At 40.9% G+C, this 18,528-nt stretch overlaps 1 protein-coding gene across 1 annotated transcript in view; it reads left to right on the plus strand.

The window, feature by feature from the left end:
• Positions 1-18,528, plus strand: part of TFAP2D (transcription factor AP-2 delta) — a 59,564-nt gene that overhangs the window by 9,693 nt on the left and 31,343 nt on the right. The window contains exons 4-5 of the mRNA XM_043908744.1: positions 6,899-7,064; positions 7,385-7,503. Of these exons, the coding sequence (XP_043764679.1) occupies positions 6,899-7,064; positions 7,385-7,503 (285 nt within the window). The remainder of the gene's footprint in view (positions 1-6,898; positions 7,065-7,384; positions 7,504-18,528) is intronic.

An 18,528-nucleotide genomic window follows, 5' to 3' on the forward strand; every position in this document is an offset into this window, starting at 1 on the left:
CTTTCCTTTGCTTTTTCGGTTTTCGCAAGGGTCCTGAGTTTTGGAACTGGAGTTAGAGAGAGCCTTCTGGCTCTTTCAGCAGCTCTTGAAAGGAGTAAGATTGAAGTGGGGTGAGAAGCCTTGTTCCTCTTCTTTCGTCAGAGCCCAGGGAATCGCTCTTAAATCGCCAAAACTCATTTCTGTGGCTCATCCATTGTGAAAATATTGTCAGAAATACACCAGGAGCCTCACCTGTCTTGCATTACCCAAATACAGATGCTGCAGATCCAGAATTCAGTCTCCTTTAAGAAGTCTAAAATTCACGTAGGAAAGGATTTAGAGGCCTGGTTTGTGGGAAATCTATTTTACGGGGAGGGGGAGCTATTTTTCCATAGCCTATCGCCGCCTCTCTTAATTTCGTTATTGCTTTGAACATCACCAAAAGCCAAAGCACTCTCTGCGCTGGGAAATGGGAATTAATTTCACCCCCTGCTCCCCGCCCCTCCCCACCCCGCCAACACACACCGTTACACATCCATCGCCACCTTAAAACAGTAGGTCTCTCTATGCAGACTTCCCTTTCTTTTGTTCTGCGTGGAATCCGCACCCGGAGAAGCGCACTCAGACCTGGTAATCCAGTAATACCTGTTACTACATAACCTTCTCCTAAACACTGCAACTCACTGCAGATACAGCATCCCGAGGCCTATTTAATTGCAGTTAAGCCCCTATCCCTTTGGTGTTTGATTACAATTAACATCCGCTTTGCGTGGAGGAAGGGGATTCCTGGGGGGTTTGGGATGGAGAAGGGCGAGAGGCTAGAAAGGAAGCAGCCGAGAACGATCCCACCCCACCCCGTTTACACGCGCACCTCGCAGAAATGCAGCCGAAGAACAAACAGGGACAGGAAACTCCTGTAATCGCTTACATATTTTTTAATGTGTCAGAAAAAACGAGCGATCACTGGAGATAAAGAAGGAGAGAGAGAGAGAGAAAAAAAATCCCTGCCGTTTGTATTTCTTTCATTTGAATTGTAAACATCTGTTTGGCTGTAAGGCGAACAGAACATTTATTTTGCTCTCAAGATTTGGTCTAATTATGTCAACACCGAGGCGGCGGCGATTGGGGCGGCGCTGCGGCTTTGGAGAGGCTGCGCGCAGCGGCCCGCGCCCGGAAGCCCGCCGGGAAGTATTGATCGCACCTGCAGAGCGCGTGGGGCCTCTCGCCTTCACCCGCTCTGTTCCGAGACGGGAAGGCACCCAGTGGGGGTGAGTAGCCTAGAGGCAGCTTTAGGGGCTCCAGGGGAGCCGCAGTTCCTGGGAGAGGGCCCGGGCTGTTGCCTCGGCCCTAATTGCCTGGGAGGAGAAGAAAAAGCGCGCTCAGGCAGCGGCGCCTGGCTTTCCGATTCCGTAGCCGCGCACAAAGTGGGCGGAGTCTTGTCGCGCTCCATCGCTTGCACCCAGCGCCGCGGCGGCTGCTCAGCGCAATGGTGGGGTTGAGTGGCCTGAAAACTCGCGATGCTGAGGGCGTGTGCCTCCGTTTTGCCTATTTACCTCCTCCAGTTACATAGAGCAGGTGTGAGCATCCCCACTTTTCAGATGGGCAGACTGAGGCCCAGAACAACCCCCCCTAAGGTGACATGGGTCACTAGTTGGCCAACGTTTTACTTCTTTCCCGCCCCGACACCGTCCACGGCCACACCAGGAGAGGCGCAGCTCCCTCCCCGCGCTGTTTTCGGCTTCATAGCATCTGACAAAGTCTGGCAGCTGGAGGATCGATCTGCCTCTCTGTATTTTGTGCTGGTTTTGCCCCACATACCGTCTTTGGCTGACTTTTCAATATCGCTGTGGCAAAGTTATCCCTTTTATGATAGCCATGTCCTGGACAAGTGACCTTGAGTAGATGATTTCTTATGCTGTTACTATAGCTACCCATCTGAGTTTGAAGCGTCACTGGAAATAGGAGTCTCTGTCTCCAAATTTCTATTTTTAAAATAGTAAGCCCCGTGGAAGTATTATTGCCTCTGCACATTATGAATGGAAAAGAGATGTACTCTTTGGAAAAGACAGCTCGGTGTGAGGACTTTGGCCATGGCAGCAGAGATGCCCCTAACTGGAGTGCTGGATCTAGAATGAATATTGTGTGATTTCAATCAGAGCTGACATGCATCACAGGTACCATGAGGAACTTCAGCTAGCGACACTGGGGAGGAACACTGTCAATGGCTTGGCATCCTTGACCCTGTCATGCACTCCTTCTTTGAAATCTCATCATTGCCATCTGTAGTCTGGATCCCCTTAGAGATGGCCCACCTTCATTCCAAATGCAAAACTCTGGTTATGTTGACCTATGACTCTTCCTCCTTAAAAAATAAAGCACTGGGAAGAAAGACATCAGTTCCTCACGCTGCTGTAAACTCTACAAGTTGCCAAATCTTCAGCCAGGACAAGAGAGTTCCCCAAGGCTGCAGCAATGCCAAGTATCAAAGTAACAGAAATTCCCTTTAAAGATGCTGTGACATAAAAAATAAAAGACTCTGGAGTTGATGGCTAATCCTGAATACAAAATAAATCCTCCAGGCAATTTGTGTGTGCATAAAACATATTCTTAATATGCAGCCTGTGTGACTTACCTAATAAATGCTTATTTGAGCATAAGCCAGAAGACTCACCTGGATGCAGGAGAGAAGGCCTAGGGTTCAGGGATTTCACCTTTGGTGAGGTAGCAGACTCAGTGACTTCCTTGAAAGTAGCTGGCTTTTAGCACGCGGGTTCACTTTGTCCAAAGGAAGCAATTTTCCAGTTGGAGAAAGCCCAATTTAACTTCTTTTTTAAAATTTTTACAAAAATTACAATATTCTGCATCTCCCTAAATTTCATGTCTAACCTACCATAGATTAGCCAAGATAAGAAAGTTCTAAAACTTTCCTTTCCTGGAAAACAACACATACACTTATAATAAACTTGAGACCAGTTGAGTGAGAGATTCCTGTGTCTTCCACTGTGTACTGGCTAGTGTGCAAGAGAAGAAGATTTATGCAAGAATATAAATTTGCTAATGATTCATAGTGACCACAGGGAAAGGCTCATTATCAGGTCAAAACATGTGACTTTTTAGTAAAAACATTATCATTTCTTTTTTTGTTTGTTTCTGGCCGTGTCATGGGGCCCCCAGCAGTGCAAATACAGAGTCCTAACCCACTGAACCTCCAGGGTATTATTTTCTTAATATTTCTGCTTCAGATGAACTCAATATGACCTAAGTTCTGAAGCTCACAGGGTCATGCAGGAAACCTCTGTTCGATTCCTGGATCCGGAAGTTTCCAGAAGAAGCTATAGGCTACCCACTGTAGTATTCTTGGGCTTCCCTGGTGGTTCAGAGGGTAAAGACTCTGCCTGCAGTGTGGGAGACCTGGGTTCAATCCCTGGGTTGGAAAGATACCCTGGAGGAGGGCATGGGTCTTTGTTGCAGGATGTAGGCTTTTTTTACTTGCGTTGAGTGAAACTACTCTTTTCGAAAGGAGCTACTCTTCGTTGTGGGGACATGGCTTTTCATTGTGATTGCTTCTTTTGTTGCAGAGCGCAGGCTCTAGGCGCGCAGATTTCAGTAGTTGTGGCACATGGGCTTAGATGCTTCACAGCATCTTCCTGGACCAGGGACCAGGGATTGAACCTGTGTCCCCTCCACTGGCAGGTGGATTCTTACCCACTGTGCCATTGGGAAAGTCCTTAAAATACATTTTGCATCTACAAGTACAAAGTGAGAGCATCAGTGAAAGTATAATGGTAGTTTCTAGACCACTGTGTGCCAAGTCACTCATTCCTGTCTGACTCTCTGCGACCCCATACACTGGAACCCTCCAGGCTTCTCTATCCGTGAAATTCTCCAGGCAAGAATACTGGAGTGGGTAGCCATTTCCTTCTCCAGGGAGTCTTCCTGACCCAGGGGTCGAACTAGGGTCTCCTGCATTGCAGACAGATTCTTTATCATCTGAGCCACCAGGGATCTACTTCTAGACATCTGGGGAAATCATTATTATTATTATTATTGTTGGTTTTAAAATCCTCTCTGAGAATATGAGGTGAAGAAGCACAGTTGGATTTTTGTTCCCTGCTCCTGAGGCAGGCATTTGTATGTTTTTTTCCACTATATTGGCTACAAGTTTAATTACCAAGAAAAAGATTTCAAATCTGATCATTGAAACTATTACCTTTTAGATTTCAAACTGGGGGCAGGTTTCCAAACTCTACCATTGGGAATTTAGCCAAGTGTACATGGCACATCTTCCAACCTTTGGCGAGCTGGCTGCTTGGATGTTCTTATTATCTTCTCTTGTGTTTTGGGGTAGGAGGCATTCAGGGTGATTTCCAGCTTGGAATGCTTTAGGAGAAAGACCTTGGTGGGTGCCAGCACTTTCAGGGGAATCTTGGATAACCCTAGGAAAGCAGGAAGAATTCCAGACAGCACAGGGGTAGGAATCCCCTAAGAGTGGGGCAAGGTAGTCTGTTCTCTGCACCCAGGTCCAGGGCCTCTTACCCTTTTAAACATCCTCCCAGGTTCCTTAACCCCTGTGCCTAGAAAGCACACCTCAATCTTAATGCCACAGACCCGATGGACATAACATTCCATCTGAGCTGCTTTGTCAAAGAAGGGAAGGCAGGTGGTGAGTCCTAGACCAGTGCTCAAAACTTAAAGTTCAGATGAGCCCCCTGAGGGGCTCGTTCAGATGCAGGCTCTACTCAAGATCTGGGGTTGGGCTTGAGAGTCAGCATTTCTAACAAGCTCTCAGGAGATGCCAGTTCTGCCAGTTGAGAACCACCCTTTGAGTAAAACTATTGGGCAACACTCTCCTGCCTATTTTTCTTTAATCATCATCTCTCTCTCTCTTTTTTTCCTCATTAACCTCATTGAACTTGACCCTTTTCTGGAGATGGATCTTAAAATGCCCATAAGAAATCCAGTGTATGCTCAGAAAAGTAACCTTTGAATTTGAACTTGCCACTGAACCTCCAAAGCTCTGCCCTTGGTGCCCGGGGAGGCAGCCCTGCATCCTGGGGCTATGCAGTGGTGTGGACACTGGCTCAGGATTTTTGCAATAAAGGAAGGGCTGACAGTAGGAAACTTTCCCCGCTCATGATTGATGGATTGCTCTGGGTCCTCAGTCTACTTCAGCTGCCTGAGAGTAGGGGATGTTCTCTTTTATTCCTGGAGAACAGAAAAGCTCCAGGGGGCTTTCTGGATCCAGGAGACAGAAGGCTTCTGCTCCAGGAGCACCAGCAGGGAGATATTGCTTTGGTGATTTTTGCCAACAGCAGTTATCTTTGCTTTGTTCCCTAGTAATAGTAATAATAACAAGCACAACAATATTAATGGCCACTAGCATTTTATATGTTACTGTTACTATGTTCTAATGTTAAGCTCAAGTTCGTGTGCCCCATGCACAGTGCAGGGCTTCCCCGGTGGCTCAGCGGTAAAGAATCCGCCTGTACAGGAGCCACAGGAGATGCAGGTTCGATCCCTGGGTCAGGAGGATCTCCTGGAGGAGAAATGGCAACCCACTCAGTATTCTTGCCTGGAAACTCCCATGGACATAGGAGCTTGGAGAACTACAGGCCATAGTGTCGCAAAGAGACGGGACCGAAGTGACTTAGCACGCACATGTGCACATGTGGGTTGGAGGTGTCTGGCAACGGGCATGTGATTTTTAATGGTACCAGGAGACTAAGTGACTTTGGTGCCTGTACTTGGCAGATAGACGAGGGACGGGAGATGGCAGTTCTCAATCATTTTAGAACAGAGCTTTAGAAACTTTTGTGTATATGGTAAGTCATGGATAAAAATATATCTATTCATTGTGTACATGTGTGTGCACACATACACACAGAGCCATAGCTATACAATACCTACCCTTTGTGGGCTAGCTGGTATAGTTTGAGGTTTTTAACTAATTGAAGTGTTTCTTGGTGTTCAGTTCAGTTCAGTTCTGTCGCTCACTCATTTCCGACTCTTTGCGACCCCATGAACCGCAGCACGCCAGGCCTCCCTGTCCATCACCAACTCCTGGAGTCCACGCAAACCCATGTCCATTGAGTCAGTGATGCCATCAACCATCTCATCCTCTGTCGTCCCCTTCTCCTCCTGCCTTCAATCTTTCCCAGCATTGGTGTCTTTTCAGATGAGTCAGCTCTTCACATCAGGTGGCCAAAGTATTGGAGCTTCAGCTTCAACATCAGTCCTCCCAGTGAACACCCAGGACTGATCTCCTTTAGGATGGACTGGTGGTGGATGATGGCAAAATGAACATTTGTGGGCCAGCCAGCACTTCATAGGAGGCTAATTTTGGCTAAAATGAAAATCATACCCTCACAAACATTTTATGTATGATATTTGAAAGACAAAGCTTGAGTGTTACTGGAAGAGACATCTTCAGAGCAGCTTTCTGAGATGTCCCAGGTGGTGAATGTATAAGAAAAATTGTACTGTGGAACTTCCCTGGTGGCACAGTGGATAAGAATCCGCCTGCCAGTGTAAGGGACACAGGTTCAATCCCTGGTCTGGGAAGTTTCCACATGCTATGGATCTAAGCCTATGAGCCACAACTGCTGAGCCCGTGTGCTGCAACTACTGAAGTCCATGCGCCTAGAGCCTGTGCTCCACAACAAGAGAAGCCACCACAGTGAGAAGGCCACTCCCTACAGTAGAGAGTATCCCCTGATCTCCACAACTAAAGAAAGCCAGTACAAAGCAACGAAGACCCACTGTAGCCAAAATAAATAAAATTAAAAAAAAAAAAGAAAGAAAGAAAAATCATACTGTGTATTTCCAAATCCTAAGTAGCATCGTGATAGTAACTGTTTTATATAGTTACTAATATCTGTGCTCACGGTCACTAATATAAAATATACTTTTCCCTCCAAAGGCGGCACCTGTGTGGTCAACCCCACAGACTTGTTTTGCTCTGTCCCTGGTCGTCTGTCCCTTCTCAGTTCTACTTCCAAATACAAGGTGACCATTGCCGAGGTGAAGAGACGCCTCTCACCCCCTGAATGCCTCAACGCTTCACTCTTGGGAGGCATTTTGAGAAGGTAAGACTCAGGAGTTTTCTGGTACTGTAGTTTGGGGGGGTGGTGTTTTATCCTTTGGCCGCACTGTGTGGCATGTGAGATCTTAGTTCCCTGACCAGGGATTGAACCTGCACTGTCTGCATTGGCGGCTGGAAGTCTTAACCACTGGGCGGCCAGGGAAGTCACTGGCATTGTGATCTTCCAGCTGTACTGATACCACGCGCCTCAGCCCTCAGCCCTTACGTCTTCTGTCCCATGTTGAACACCTCAGAGGGTCAAGTCTTATTGTTTTCCTCTAAATGACAACTTGCAAAACCTAGCTTTTATTTGTTTTTGGACAGAGCAAAATCCAAGAATGGGGGTCGCTGCCTGAGGGAGAAGCTGGATAGGCTGGGTCTGAACTTGCCAGCAGGAAGACGGAAAGCAGCCAACGTGACCCTCCTCACTTCCTTAGTTGAAGGTAGGACTTTTCAGCCCAGCAAAGTAATGATGGAAGGTTAGCAGTTCTTTGAAGTTCAGGTTTGTTAATGATGCCATTTCATTTTTGTCTATATGTTAAAGACGACTGATTTACAGGTGAATTTCCCAACTAATTGTGATAGTGATGATTCAGTTAGACTTAATAGAAGGTTTAGATGTAGATTCATAAACTATCATTTGATTTACTAATCTTAGCAGTAATAGGAAAAATAATAGCAATGGAAGATTTTGATATTTAGACAACTATTCCCTTCATAACAGCAACAAAAAACTGAGCTATTTTTATTATTGTTTATTTTAAAGTTCAGATCAATCTGGCTTAACTAATTGTTATTCAGTGCAGCATGATCTATAAGATAACCAATAATCCTTTATAAGGCGTTCACAGGACTCAATGCATGGTCCTGAGTCTGAGAGCATGTTGTATTAATCCTGTAGACATCTCTTAAGGTACAGTGAAGTTCCATGGCTTTATGAGCAAGTGAGCTGACCCACAAAGGCTAACCAATGGGGTAGACACAGAGGTAGAAACATATCCCCAGAAGTTATTTTTTTCCACTTTATTTTTTCTTTTGTGTTTCTTCTGTAAGAACTAAACTTTACACATTCTCATTCAGTCTTCTAAGAAAAGATATCATTGGACATCTTTTACACTTTGTAGAGGAGCCATTGAATGTCAGGGAGAGTTGTTGTATAACCTAGAATTCTATTGTTTTAAAAATGATTGAAGGAACCTTTTTGCCAAGACTCACTGCACACACCTGTGACACTTTTCTTGCATTGATTTCTCACTTGTCTATAAGGCACTGTAGGTGGTGAAAAGTAAGTGAAACACAAAAGCAAACATCTTGTCCTTTTCCAGATTATCAACACACACTATTTATTGAACAACTCTGTGAAGTAGTGTGTTCTTGACATTGGTCTTGACAAAATCACTTTGGTGATTTTGCTTTTAACAGGTATCTTTGCTTTACTTCCTAGTTGTAGTAATGATAACAACCACAATATTATTATTGGCCGTGAACACTTAATGAACATCACCGACTCAATGGGCATGAGTTTGAACAAACTCCAGGAGACAGTGAAGGACAGGGAAGCCTGGCGTGTGCAGTCCATGGGGTCACAGAGAGTCAGATGTGACTTAACAACTGAATGAAAACAACTGTTATTATTGTGTATGTCTTGTACTATTTGCCTGTGTGTGCTGATACTGAGAGCTGGCATATGGTAACTGAAGTTCACTCATAATCCACCCATAGGGTTTGGAGGTACTAAAGGAAAAACACAGTAGAAAAAATGACTCATGGGTTGATTCAAAAGAGAAGCAGATTCCTGCTTAATTTAAGTAAAAACATCATTAAAATTATAGGTACCTAACAAAAGAACAAAAGTATGTTCAAAATATAATGGTGAATTCAAGAATCACATGAATAGAAGAACTTGATTGGTTCTCAAACCCAATTCCACAGTAAAATCAGTTGAGGATGTTTATTAAAATCTCTGGACCCCATTCCCAAACCACTTGAAATGTAGCCTCTGGGGGTATGGTGCACATATCTTTATTTTTAAAAACACCCCCTGATATATAATGAGGTTTAAGGATCCTTGATTTAAATGTTCCTTAAGATACTTTTCATGTAGCTAGTATGAAAAGCAAAGACCTAAGAAAGACCTTTATCCACAGTGTCTGTGAATGTACTGCCCAGTAAAACCTTAAAAACCCTAAAAGCACATATTCACATTTCTTCTTGTTGATTTTTATGGTATCCCAAAACACTGAGTACCCTGTGAGGGAATCCTTGAGCAATGCTACCAGATACAGGTTAAATGTGTGAAATCCTAGGACCATCTCATGGTTTTGGCATCTACTCTTCCAGCAAACCTCTCATCACAAAAATGCCTAACTTGTGTTCTATTCATTTGGCCTCTGTTCACAGTGGAGTTACGTCAGCCTTAGCTGATGAAACTTAAAAAATTTTATTCTTCCCAGATACATCTTACTTTATGTTTTTCTCTTTTAAACTTTTTTATTTTATATCGGGGTATAGTCGATTAACAATGTTGTGATAGTCTCAGGTGAACTGCGAAGGGACTCAGCCATCCATATACATGCATCCATTCTTCCCCAAACTCCCCTCCCATCCAGGCTGCCACATAACATTGAGCAGGGTTCCACAGATATGTCCTACTTTTCACTGGATGCTTTTGAAATCCCCCAGATATTCACGATGTAGAGAAAGAAATATTTTATTGTTGAATTCCAGGCTAGGCATTTTGATGGAACTGAAAAAATGAGATTTAAGGGCAAAGGACTGTTTATATCCCTCAACTCCCCATATATTATGTTATGACCTTCAAATGTGTATTCTCTCTCTCACACATATGCACACACACACACATCTTAAGTTTCATTTGTGTACTATATTATATACATTAATATGTACTATAGTATTTTTATTCTATTCCATATTTTTATATTATTTTAGAATGCTAATTGTAGATCCACTACTTTTAAATGTTGAACATAAGCCCACTAAATTTATTTCAAGACTTACTATTGAGTCACGTGTCATGACTGACAGTTTTAAAAACTACAAGTTGTCTTAAAATAAGAGGAGAACCTAATATTTTGTGACCTTGGTCCTATTGGTGCTAATGTGAATTTGATTTAGTTATTTCAAGCATGTTTTGCTTGCATAATTTTAGTTAGTAAATATTAAAACTTTACCATATTTACTAGTTGGTATTCATGGATCTTGTTTTGACCATGTCTTTGGGTAATATTTTTGCCCCTCAAGCAGATGTTTTTACAGGAGCCGGCAACATTTTAGATGCATTTCTCCAGAAATTCTAAAATGAGATTTCTAATTGTCAAAAATAGTTCATCAGCTTTCTTGTAAATCTCTGGTTTTGTAGGAAAGAATACTAGTTTTTTTCAATCATTTGGACATTTTTTAAAAACTTTCAATCAAGTTTATTTGCATTTTACAAATACACTGTGATTGTAAATGCTTTTTTTTAAAATATAGATTTATTTATTTTAGTTGGAGGCTAATTACTTTACAATATTGTAGTGGTTTTGCCATACATTGACATGGATCCGCCATGGGTGTACATGCGTTCCCCATCCCGATCCCCCCTCCCACCTCCCTCCCCATCCCATCCCTCTGGGTCATCCCAGTGCACCAGCCCTGAGCACCCTGCCTCATGCATCCAACCTGGGCTGGCGCTACTAATAGTGCCAACCTAGCATCGTTGTCAAATCAACGTGTTAGAGTCATTATTTTAGGGACTGTTTTAAGAACATATGAGAAGGCTATTTCATGAAAATTTATATTTAAATTATTCACAATGTTTGTTACAAATATCACTGCACCTAGTAACCAATGGAATGAACTCAAAAGTGGCTGACTTTTTTCACCTTTTAAAGCTGTTTGAAAGGGGACATTTTAGTAAGGTACGTCTTTAGAATGGGGATTTATTTTTTGGTCCACATATACAGATATATCTGATCTACAATAAAATATAAGTATTTGAATTCAGAATCCCCTGAATGTAATACTAATCTCCTGAATGTAACTGTTTCCTTGTTACCCATATGCCTTCATTTAATGGAGTTTAAATATATAACCAATGGCTGGTACAGCTTCTTTTATCCACTTTATTGCAAGCCTGAAGTTCTTCTTATTTCCCCTTGTTAATCACATTGCTATGACTTCTCCTTGGTCCACTTTGGTATCTATAATACCAGAGAGTTTTCATTCTTTGGAAAATTCAGATTAGAATTGCTTAACCCAATTTACTGATCTTCCTGAGATCTTGGGATAATCCTAGACTCTCTTAGAGTGGGAAAAATTCTATCTCTGGAAAGCATTCAAAGAATTTGGCCAATATTATTGTCCTAGTTCTAATATCCTTGCTATATATTTATTATTTATGAATCACCAATTAACTGCCTCCTCTACATTTTACTCCAGAACAATCTTTGCAGTGTTGGTGGTGTTAAAACAAATATGAGGAGTCAGTTATATAGTCATTCTTGCCCATCACTCCCACCTCACTTGAGGTTTTCCAAGACGGTCAAAGTTGCAGAGTGTTGCTGAAGGGAAGTTTTGTTTACCTGAGTGGAGTGCTTTCCTGGAACAGTTTTGCTGAACTTGCGAAAGCTCACATAGCATCCTCAGGCAACACCAGGAGTTTGAAGCACAGTTTAAGTCCTTGAACATAAATGCCTGGGCTTTCTGGTTGTCATGTATGCATGCATGCTAAGTTGCTTCAGTCCAACTCTTTGCGACCCGATGGACTGTAGCCCACCAGGCTCCTCTGTCCAAGGGATTCCCGAGGCAAGAATACTGGAGTGGGTTGCCATGCCCTCCTCCGGGGGTCTTCCTGACCCAGGGATCGAACCCTGTGTCTCTTGTATCTCCTGCATTGGCAGGCAGGTTCTTTACCATTCGCGCCACTTGGGAAGCCCTTTCCAGTTTGTCGTGGCTAGAGGTCAAATTCTACTCATTAGAAAAGACCCTGATGCTGGGAAAGATTAAAGGCAGGAGGAGAGGGGGACAACTGAAGATGAGATGGTTGGATGGCGTCACCGGCTCAATGGACATGAGTTTGAGCAAGCTCCAGGAGATAGTGAAGGACAGGGAAGCCTGGCGTGCTGCAGTCCATGGGGTCACAAAGAATTGGACACAGCTAAGAGACTGAACAACAACATATATATTTAAAAAAAAATATGTGGGGAGGGAAGGGTATAAATATCCATCAGCAAAAGAAAGGGGACCATTTGCAAATATGTGTATGATTTCTATTCACCCTTTCAAATCTAAAACCTTTGCTGCTATTGCTTCCTTCTTTAGTTAAAAAGAAATCAGTAGGCTTCCAGACCCTATCCTGTACACTCCCATCGTCACCCCCCATAATATCACTTTTGACATTTTGTCTGACTTTGGGTCAGTTGCTTAACCTGACTAAGCTTCATTTTCCTAATATACAGATAAAGGTCATACTATCTGTAATGGTTAGGGTAATGCTATCTGTTATAATAGTTAATTTCCAAATTTTCAGGGGCTTAACACAAGAGAAGCTTATTTCTCACTCTTCACAGATGACATGAGTGTTCCTCCTCGGGACCCTTCCTTCCTCTCATGGTCTCATTCAGGGGCCAGAATCCTTTTGCCTCTAGCTATGCCCTCCTCTTGCTTCTCAGAGCCCTGTGCATTCAGCTCACAATAAAGAAAGATCGGATGGTAAAAGGACACAGCTTCCTACCCACTTGGTCAGGAAGTAGCCTACATTGCTGCTATCTATGTTGCATGACAACTAGTCCCATGAGCACACCTAATTCCAGAGGTGGGTGTGAGATATGCTAGAAAATGTCATGTCCCGAACCTTCTTAGCAGCAACTCTATAGTGTAAAAGAAAGGACAGACCTTGGATGGCCCAGCACCCCTTTCTTCCATAACATTGCCTTATGTGTCTTTTGTAGCATTAAATCCATTTGCTAGATTAAACACCTGACACCGTGGGGCACAGAGGCAGTTGTTAAAAATAAGTACCTGTCCTCTGGTTTTCCTCTCCCTAAACAACAGTATTACTTCATAGCAGAATTTACTCAGAATCATAAAACTTCAGCCCTGGAGGGAAATGGAAAACTGAATAGTCCAAAGCACTAAGTCATAATATCACTGGTTACCAATGTGCTTCTGGAGGCAAATCACCTTGTCTGAACCCACTTCTACCACTTACACTTGCTAGTCGTGTCCTATAAGCAAAGACACACAGCCTCTATGAGCATCAGTGTTAAGGAGTGTTCAGTTCAGTTCAGTCACTCAGTTGTGTCCAACTCTGCAGCCCCATGGACTGCAGCATGCCAGGCTTCCCTGTCCATCACCAAAAACAGTACTCCCCGCATAAGATGGTCATGGGAGTGAAATCTGAATGTTTGAAGAGTGGTTCCTAGGGTTCCCAGCACAAAGTAAGTGTCAATTAAATTTAGTGATCGTTATTCTCAAATGTACCTAAGGAAGGTACAGTGAGATTCACCATGTTGCACAGGATCATGGGAACAGTGAGGAGGAGAATCCAGGTCTGGTTTGCAACATTACCATGTGTTTTCCACTCAGATTTATGTTAGTGATATAGATTGTGAACAGTTGCATTGCTGAACTACTTCTGAATTCAGCTATATATTTATAGTTATAACGGTGTAACAGTATAACCAAGGAACAGAAAGAAGTTGGCCTGTTTTTCACCATGGATTGGACATCCCATGCTGGTAGGAATCCTGAGCATGTTTGTTGAGCTTTCTTGTACAAGTTTTATTTATTTATTTTTTAACATCCTGATATACCATCTGCTGCCACTTAATCCCTCAAAATTAGGATGACATTAAATCTTGGTTCTTTTCCACTTTTCTGGAATAATTATCAAAAGTACCTCTTGTCCTTTCAAGGGGGATGCCAATCTAGTTAGTTAGACTATCTTACAAAATATTTTCTTTCCACTTCAGCCAAACCAACCAAAGATAGGAGAAAGGAGTGTTATCACTTGGTGCTGTGTCCCTTTTGTCTCTAATCCTGAGTCTGTACGATTGCATTTCCTAGAAAACAGGGGAAAAAACCATCAAGTTGACAATAAACTCTTTTCCTTTAAAAGAGATATTAGGGAGCAGAGTTTTTTTTTTTTTTTGCTATAATTAGTCTATGGCTATTTAATTTAGGAAGAGGTATTGTTCACTATTTGAGGCTTCAAAACACCAAAATCCTTTAGTATCAGTAAAAATAAATGCACAGAGTATATTCAGCATGGTTTGCTCTTCTCAGGGATTTTAGGACAAAGCTGATATTACCCTGATATTCACACAGGTACCACAGTGGATTTCTCTGGGCATGTGGAGCTTAAGGGTGACCTCCAGGGACCTCCACGGCATGTTTGTAGGTCTGAAAGGACCATCATCCTGATATAACGTCTCCACCGCCCACTCCAGACACATTTCCACTTTAGTCCCTCCTCTGGGATAACAAGGTCTAGCTTTCTTCTAAAGCTGTATATGATATTAAAGAAAGACCATAAATTGCCTCCTTGTTATATTGTAACTGTTCTCATTGGTCCTCGTTTTGGTCGTATGATCAGCTAGAAAAGCCCAGTCACTAGGGCACCCTGCTCTCCCCTTTTGCACACACTCTGGCATTGACAGTGTCTTCTCGGGCATAGTTTTGCATTTCAGGGATGCCAGTGGAATTGGACTCAATAAGTAAATGCTAATGCAGTCTATGTTAGTTATTTTAAGGTCTTTCTTGGAAAATAGCTCTTTTTCAGAGTAATAGGTATTGTCTTATCTGTAAATTTTGTATTCTAAGTCATGGAATAGTTGCTATCTGAGAGACTCTGCTTTGACTATTGATACATAACAGTCTGATATCCTTATCTAATAGTTGAGAACTAATATTTATCAGAATTGTCAATGATTGGCCTCAGCATCTTATAATATTATGCATAAATAGATGCAATCTCAGAGGAATCTTCTTAAATTGTTTGCTTACTTCCTAACAGTACTCCTCTGACCTGCATCTTATATTTCTTTCATTTTCAGGGAGAAAGGTGTTTACATGTAGGGGTAGAGGAAATAGGCTATTATTACACGCATGCCTTTGTGTCTGACTGTGTGCTTGTGGGGTCCTTAGAGTCCTACTCCTATTCTGGCACAAAAAGTCAAGTTTATCTAAGCTTGTTTGGCTCAGTCCTGCCCTACCCCTTAGGTCTAACTTAGTACTCACTCTCATAAATCAGGATGCTCCCTTGAAAGTGTGTCCCTGCATTACTTGCCTAAGTTGTTTTTTTTTTCTATTTTCTATTATCCTCTCTTTCAAAGTTTATGCCAACTTATGTGCTTTTCAAACACTCCTGTTTCTGCTTATTTCCATTGTTTACATTTATCAAAATTTGTAGGTATGCTAATAACATTGCAAACTGTATAATTCCTAGTAATGTCTAATGCCCATTGAATAGTCATGGAAATTTTGAAATTGCTTAGGCTTTAGTTTACAACAAATATTTGAGTTTTGAATAAAAACTTTCTAAGATCTAGGTCAGAGAGTAGTTTTGTTTTTAATTAGTATAATTTTAAATAGATAATTTATGTAGATGGTAAAAACCCAAAAGTTACAAAAGAGTGAAGTAGCTTCTTTTCACTTTATCCTTCATTTAGTTCCCCTCCTGGAAGAAAGAAATGGTATTGGTTTCTCTGTTTTCTTCCAAGAAGATATGTGTGTGTGTGTGTGTGTGTGTGTGTGTGTGTGTGTGTGTGTATTGTGTGTGTGCAGTTTTGGTTTTCATTTTAAAAATTATAGCAATCTAAGCCAATGAGATTCTGCTGTATGTCTCAGGGAACTCAAACAGGGGCGCTGTATCAACCTAGAGCGGTGGGACGGGGAAGGAGATGGGAGGGAGGTTCAAGAAGGAGGGGACATATGTACACCTATGGCTGATTCATGTTGATATTTGACAGAAAACAACAAAATTCTGTAGAGCAATTATCCTTCAATTAAAAATAAATTATTTTTTAATAAGTAAAAAAATTTATAGCAATCTGTGCATACTGTCCTACACATTTTTTCACACCTTATCTTAGTGTTCTTTTTATTTTAGTTTTTGCAAGTTGTTCATTCTTTTAAACATTCACAGTATTCCATTGTTTAAATGCATCATTAAGTATTTAACCAGTACTCCACTAGATATCATATAGGAGTTTTTAATCTTTGGCTCTTACAAATAGTGCTACAGTGAGCAAGCTCACATTTATATAAATAATTCTACAGATATGCAAGTACACCTATTCAGTGAATTCCTAAGAATGAGTTACAGGATCAAAAGATATTTGCATTTGTAATTTTGGGAGATTATTGGAAGATTGTTCTTTACAGTTTTATCAGTGATGGAGGTAAGAAGTATCTATATGCTAGTACTTCCCTCCGTACACTAGTCCATACCAGGTACTATCAAGTTTTTCATTTTTGCTAATTTGATTGAAAAAAGATAAACTCCATCTTTTATGAAAGAGATTGAGTATATTCTTAGGAGAATTTTATGAGCTTTTTTTGTCTATTTACTTTGTACTGGTGGGGTATTTTTTGACATTTCTCTCATTCCTTTGTACGTGCTCATTATATATAAGGAAAACAGGTTGTATGTCTTTGATATGAGTTGCAAAGCCTCTCCACCCCATCTCTGGTTTGTCTGTTTGCTATTATGACTTTTTTTTTGCTTGCTTATTGTTCAGGTCTATATCATGCAGAACTTTTTTATATTGATATAATCATATTTCTCATATATTTTATTCCATAGCTTTTAGTTTTTATTATAATACTTTGAAAGTCCTTTTTTTTATTCCAAGATTATAAAATATTTCTCCTGCATTATCTTCTAATTACTTTGTGGATCTATACTTTAAATCTGTGATCCATCTGGATGTTTTTTGTTGTTGGATGTATGATATAGATATAATTTTATTTGCTTTTTTGGCCCAGATGGCCAGCCAGTTGTCCCAACACCTTTTATTGATAATTCATTTTCCCCTACTGTTATGATAAGCAAGTTTTGTCTTACATTAAATCTCCTTATACAAATGTACTTTTTAATAGACCGATGACTTTTTTCCCCCAAGAATGCTATCTCTCCGTTACCACCACATAGCCATTTTTGTTTCTAGAGTGTGTACTGTGTTAGAGCCAATAAGGCAGAATGCAGAGAACCCAGACAGACAGAGGTCTTTACAGTTTAATATTAACTCTGTAGCGACTGCTTTCTTTTGCAGAATCCTGGTTTGGGGGGAGGTGTAGAGTTCCTTCCCACATAACGCTTTCCTTTCATCTTAGGACAGTAGTTCTCAAACTTGGCTTGAGAGGAGGTCAGGAGCTTTCAAAAAATGCAGATGCCCTGGCTCCAGAGATTAAATGATGTAGGATGAAACCCTGATGTGTGTATGTGTGAGTGTGTGTGTGTGCATTTGTATATACATGTATTAAACAGACTCCCCGGTTGTGGGAATAGCAAGGGTTGAAAAACACTACCTTTAAACTTACCTATTTTATTAAATGGCTTCACTGATATAATGATATACTCAAGTGTTTTTTTATTTCATTCTTTCTAGCAATTCTCTTTTGCTCTAGTTTTTCATTTATATATTTTGTAAGGGGTACCTCTCAAGACTGTTGTTACAATTAGCCAATAAAATATTTGAAAGCTTTTCCATTTAATACATGTTTACTAAGTACCTATTATGAATCAGATACTGTACTAAGTACAGGGCATGGAATGGGGAATAAAACTATCACTTTAAAAACAAAGTATTGGTATTGAAACAAAGTCATCATTAAATAGAGAAACTACCACCTTATAAGACCCTTATCTATAACCCAGGTTGTATGATATATAGTGTTACAGAATGCACTCCTTTTAGAATAGTTCTGGATGCCTGTAACAGATACATTAAACCTGTCCTTCAGCTTTAGGATTTACTGCAGCTTGATGGTATAAGATAACTTATTTAATATAATATCTTACCCAGATTTGAAAATATTTTCAAATTTGCTTTCCAATAGGTACTTCTTGGAATAATCCCAGAGATAGATTTGAATGTATTATTTTCCATACATGTAATTAAAATTGAAATCACAGATATGTGACTAGAATTTAACACATATGAATTATTGCTTTCATTGAATACTACTGAGTATTATAGTAAGAAGTTAAACCTAAATAGTTTCTAAGGCAGTGCAGTTAGTGACGTTTGGTGAGAATTATCCAGTGAATAATAATGTAGAAGTATCTTTAGTACAAGCTAGTTTTAGATATTTATTGATAGTTGTCTAAAATATATTTACCTCTAAAATACAGTAATTTTAAAGGAAGAAAAAAAATCCTTAATGACTGGATAAAAGGTTGAAATCAGGTGTGTTCATTTCTATTTTAAAACTACATTTAGATGCGAAGGAAAAGAATACAT

This window comes from Cervus elaphus, chromosome 7 (assembly GCF_910594005.1).
Source record: "Cervus elaphus chromosome 7, mCerEla1.1, whole genome shotgun sequence".
NCBI classification, from domain to species: domain Eukaryota; kingdom Metazoa; phylum Chordata; class Mammalia; order Artiodactyla; family Cervidae; genus Cervus; species Cervus elaphus.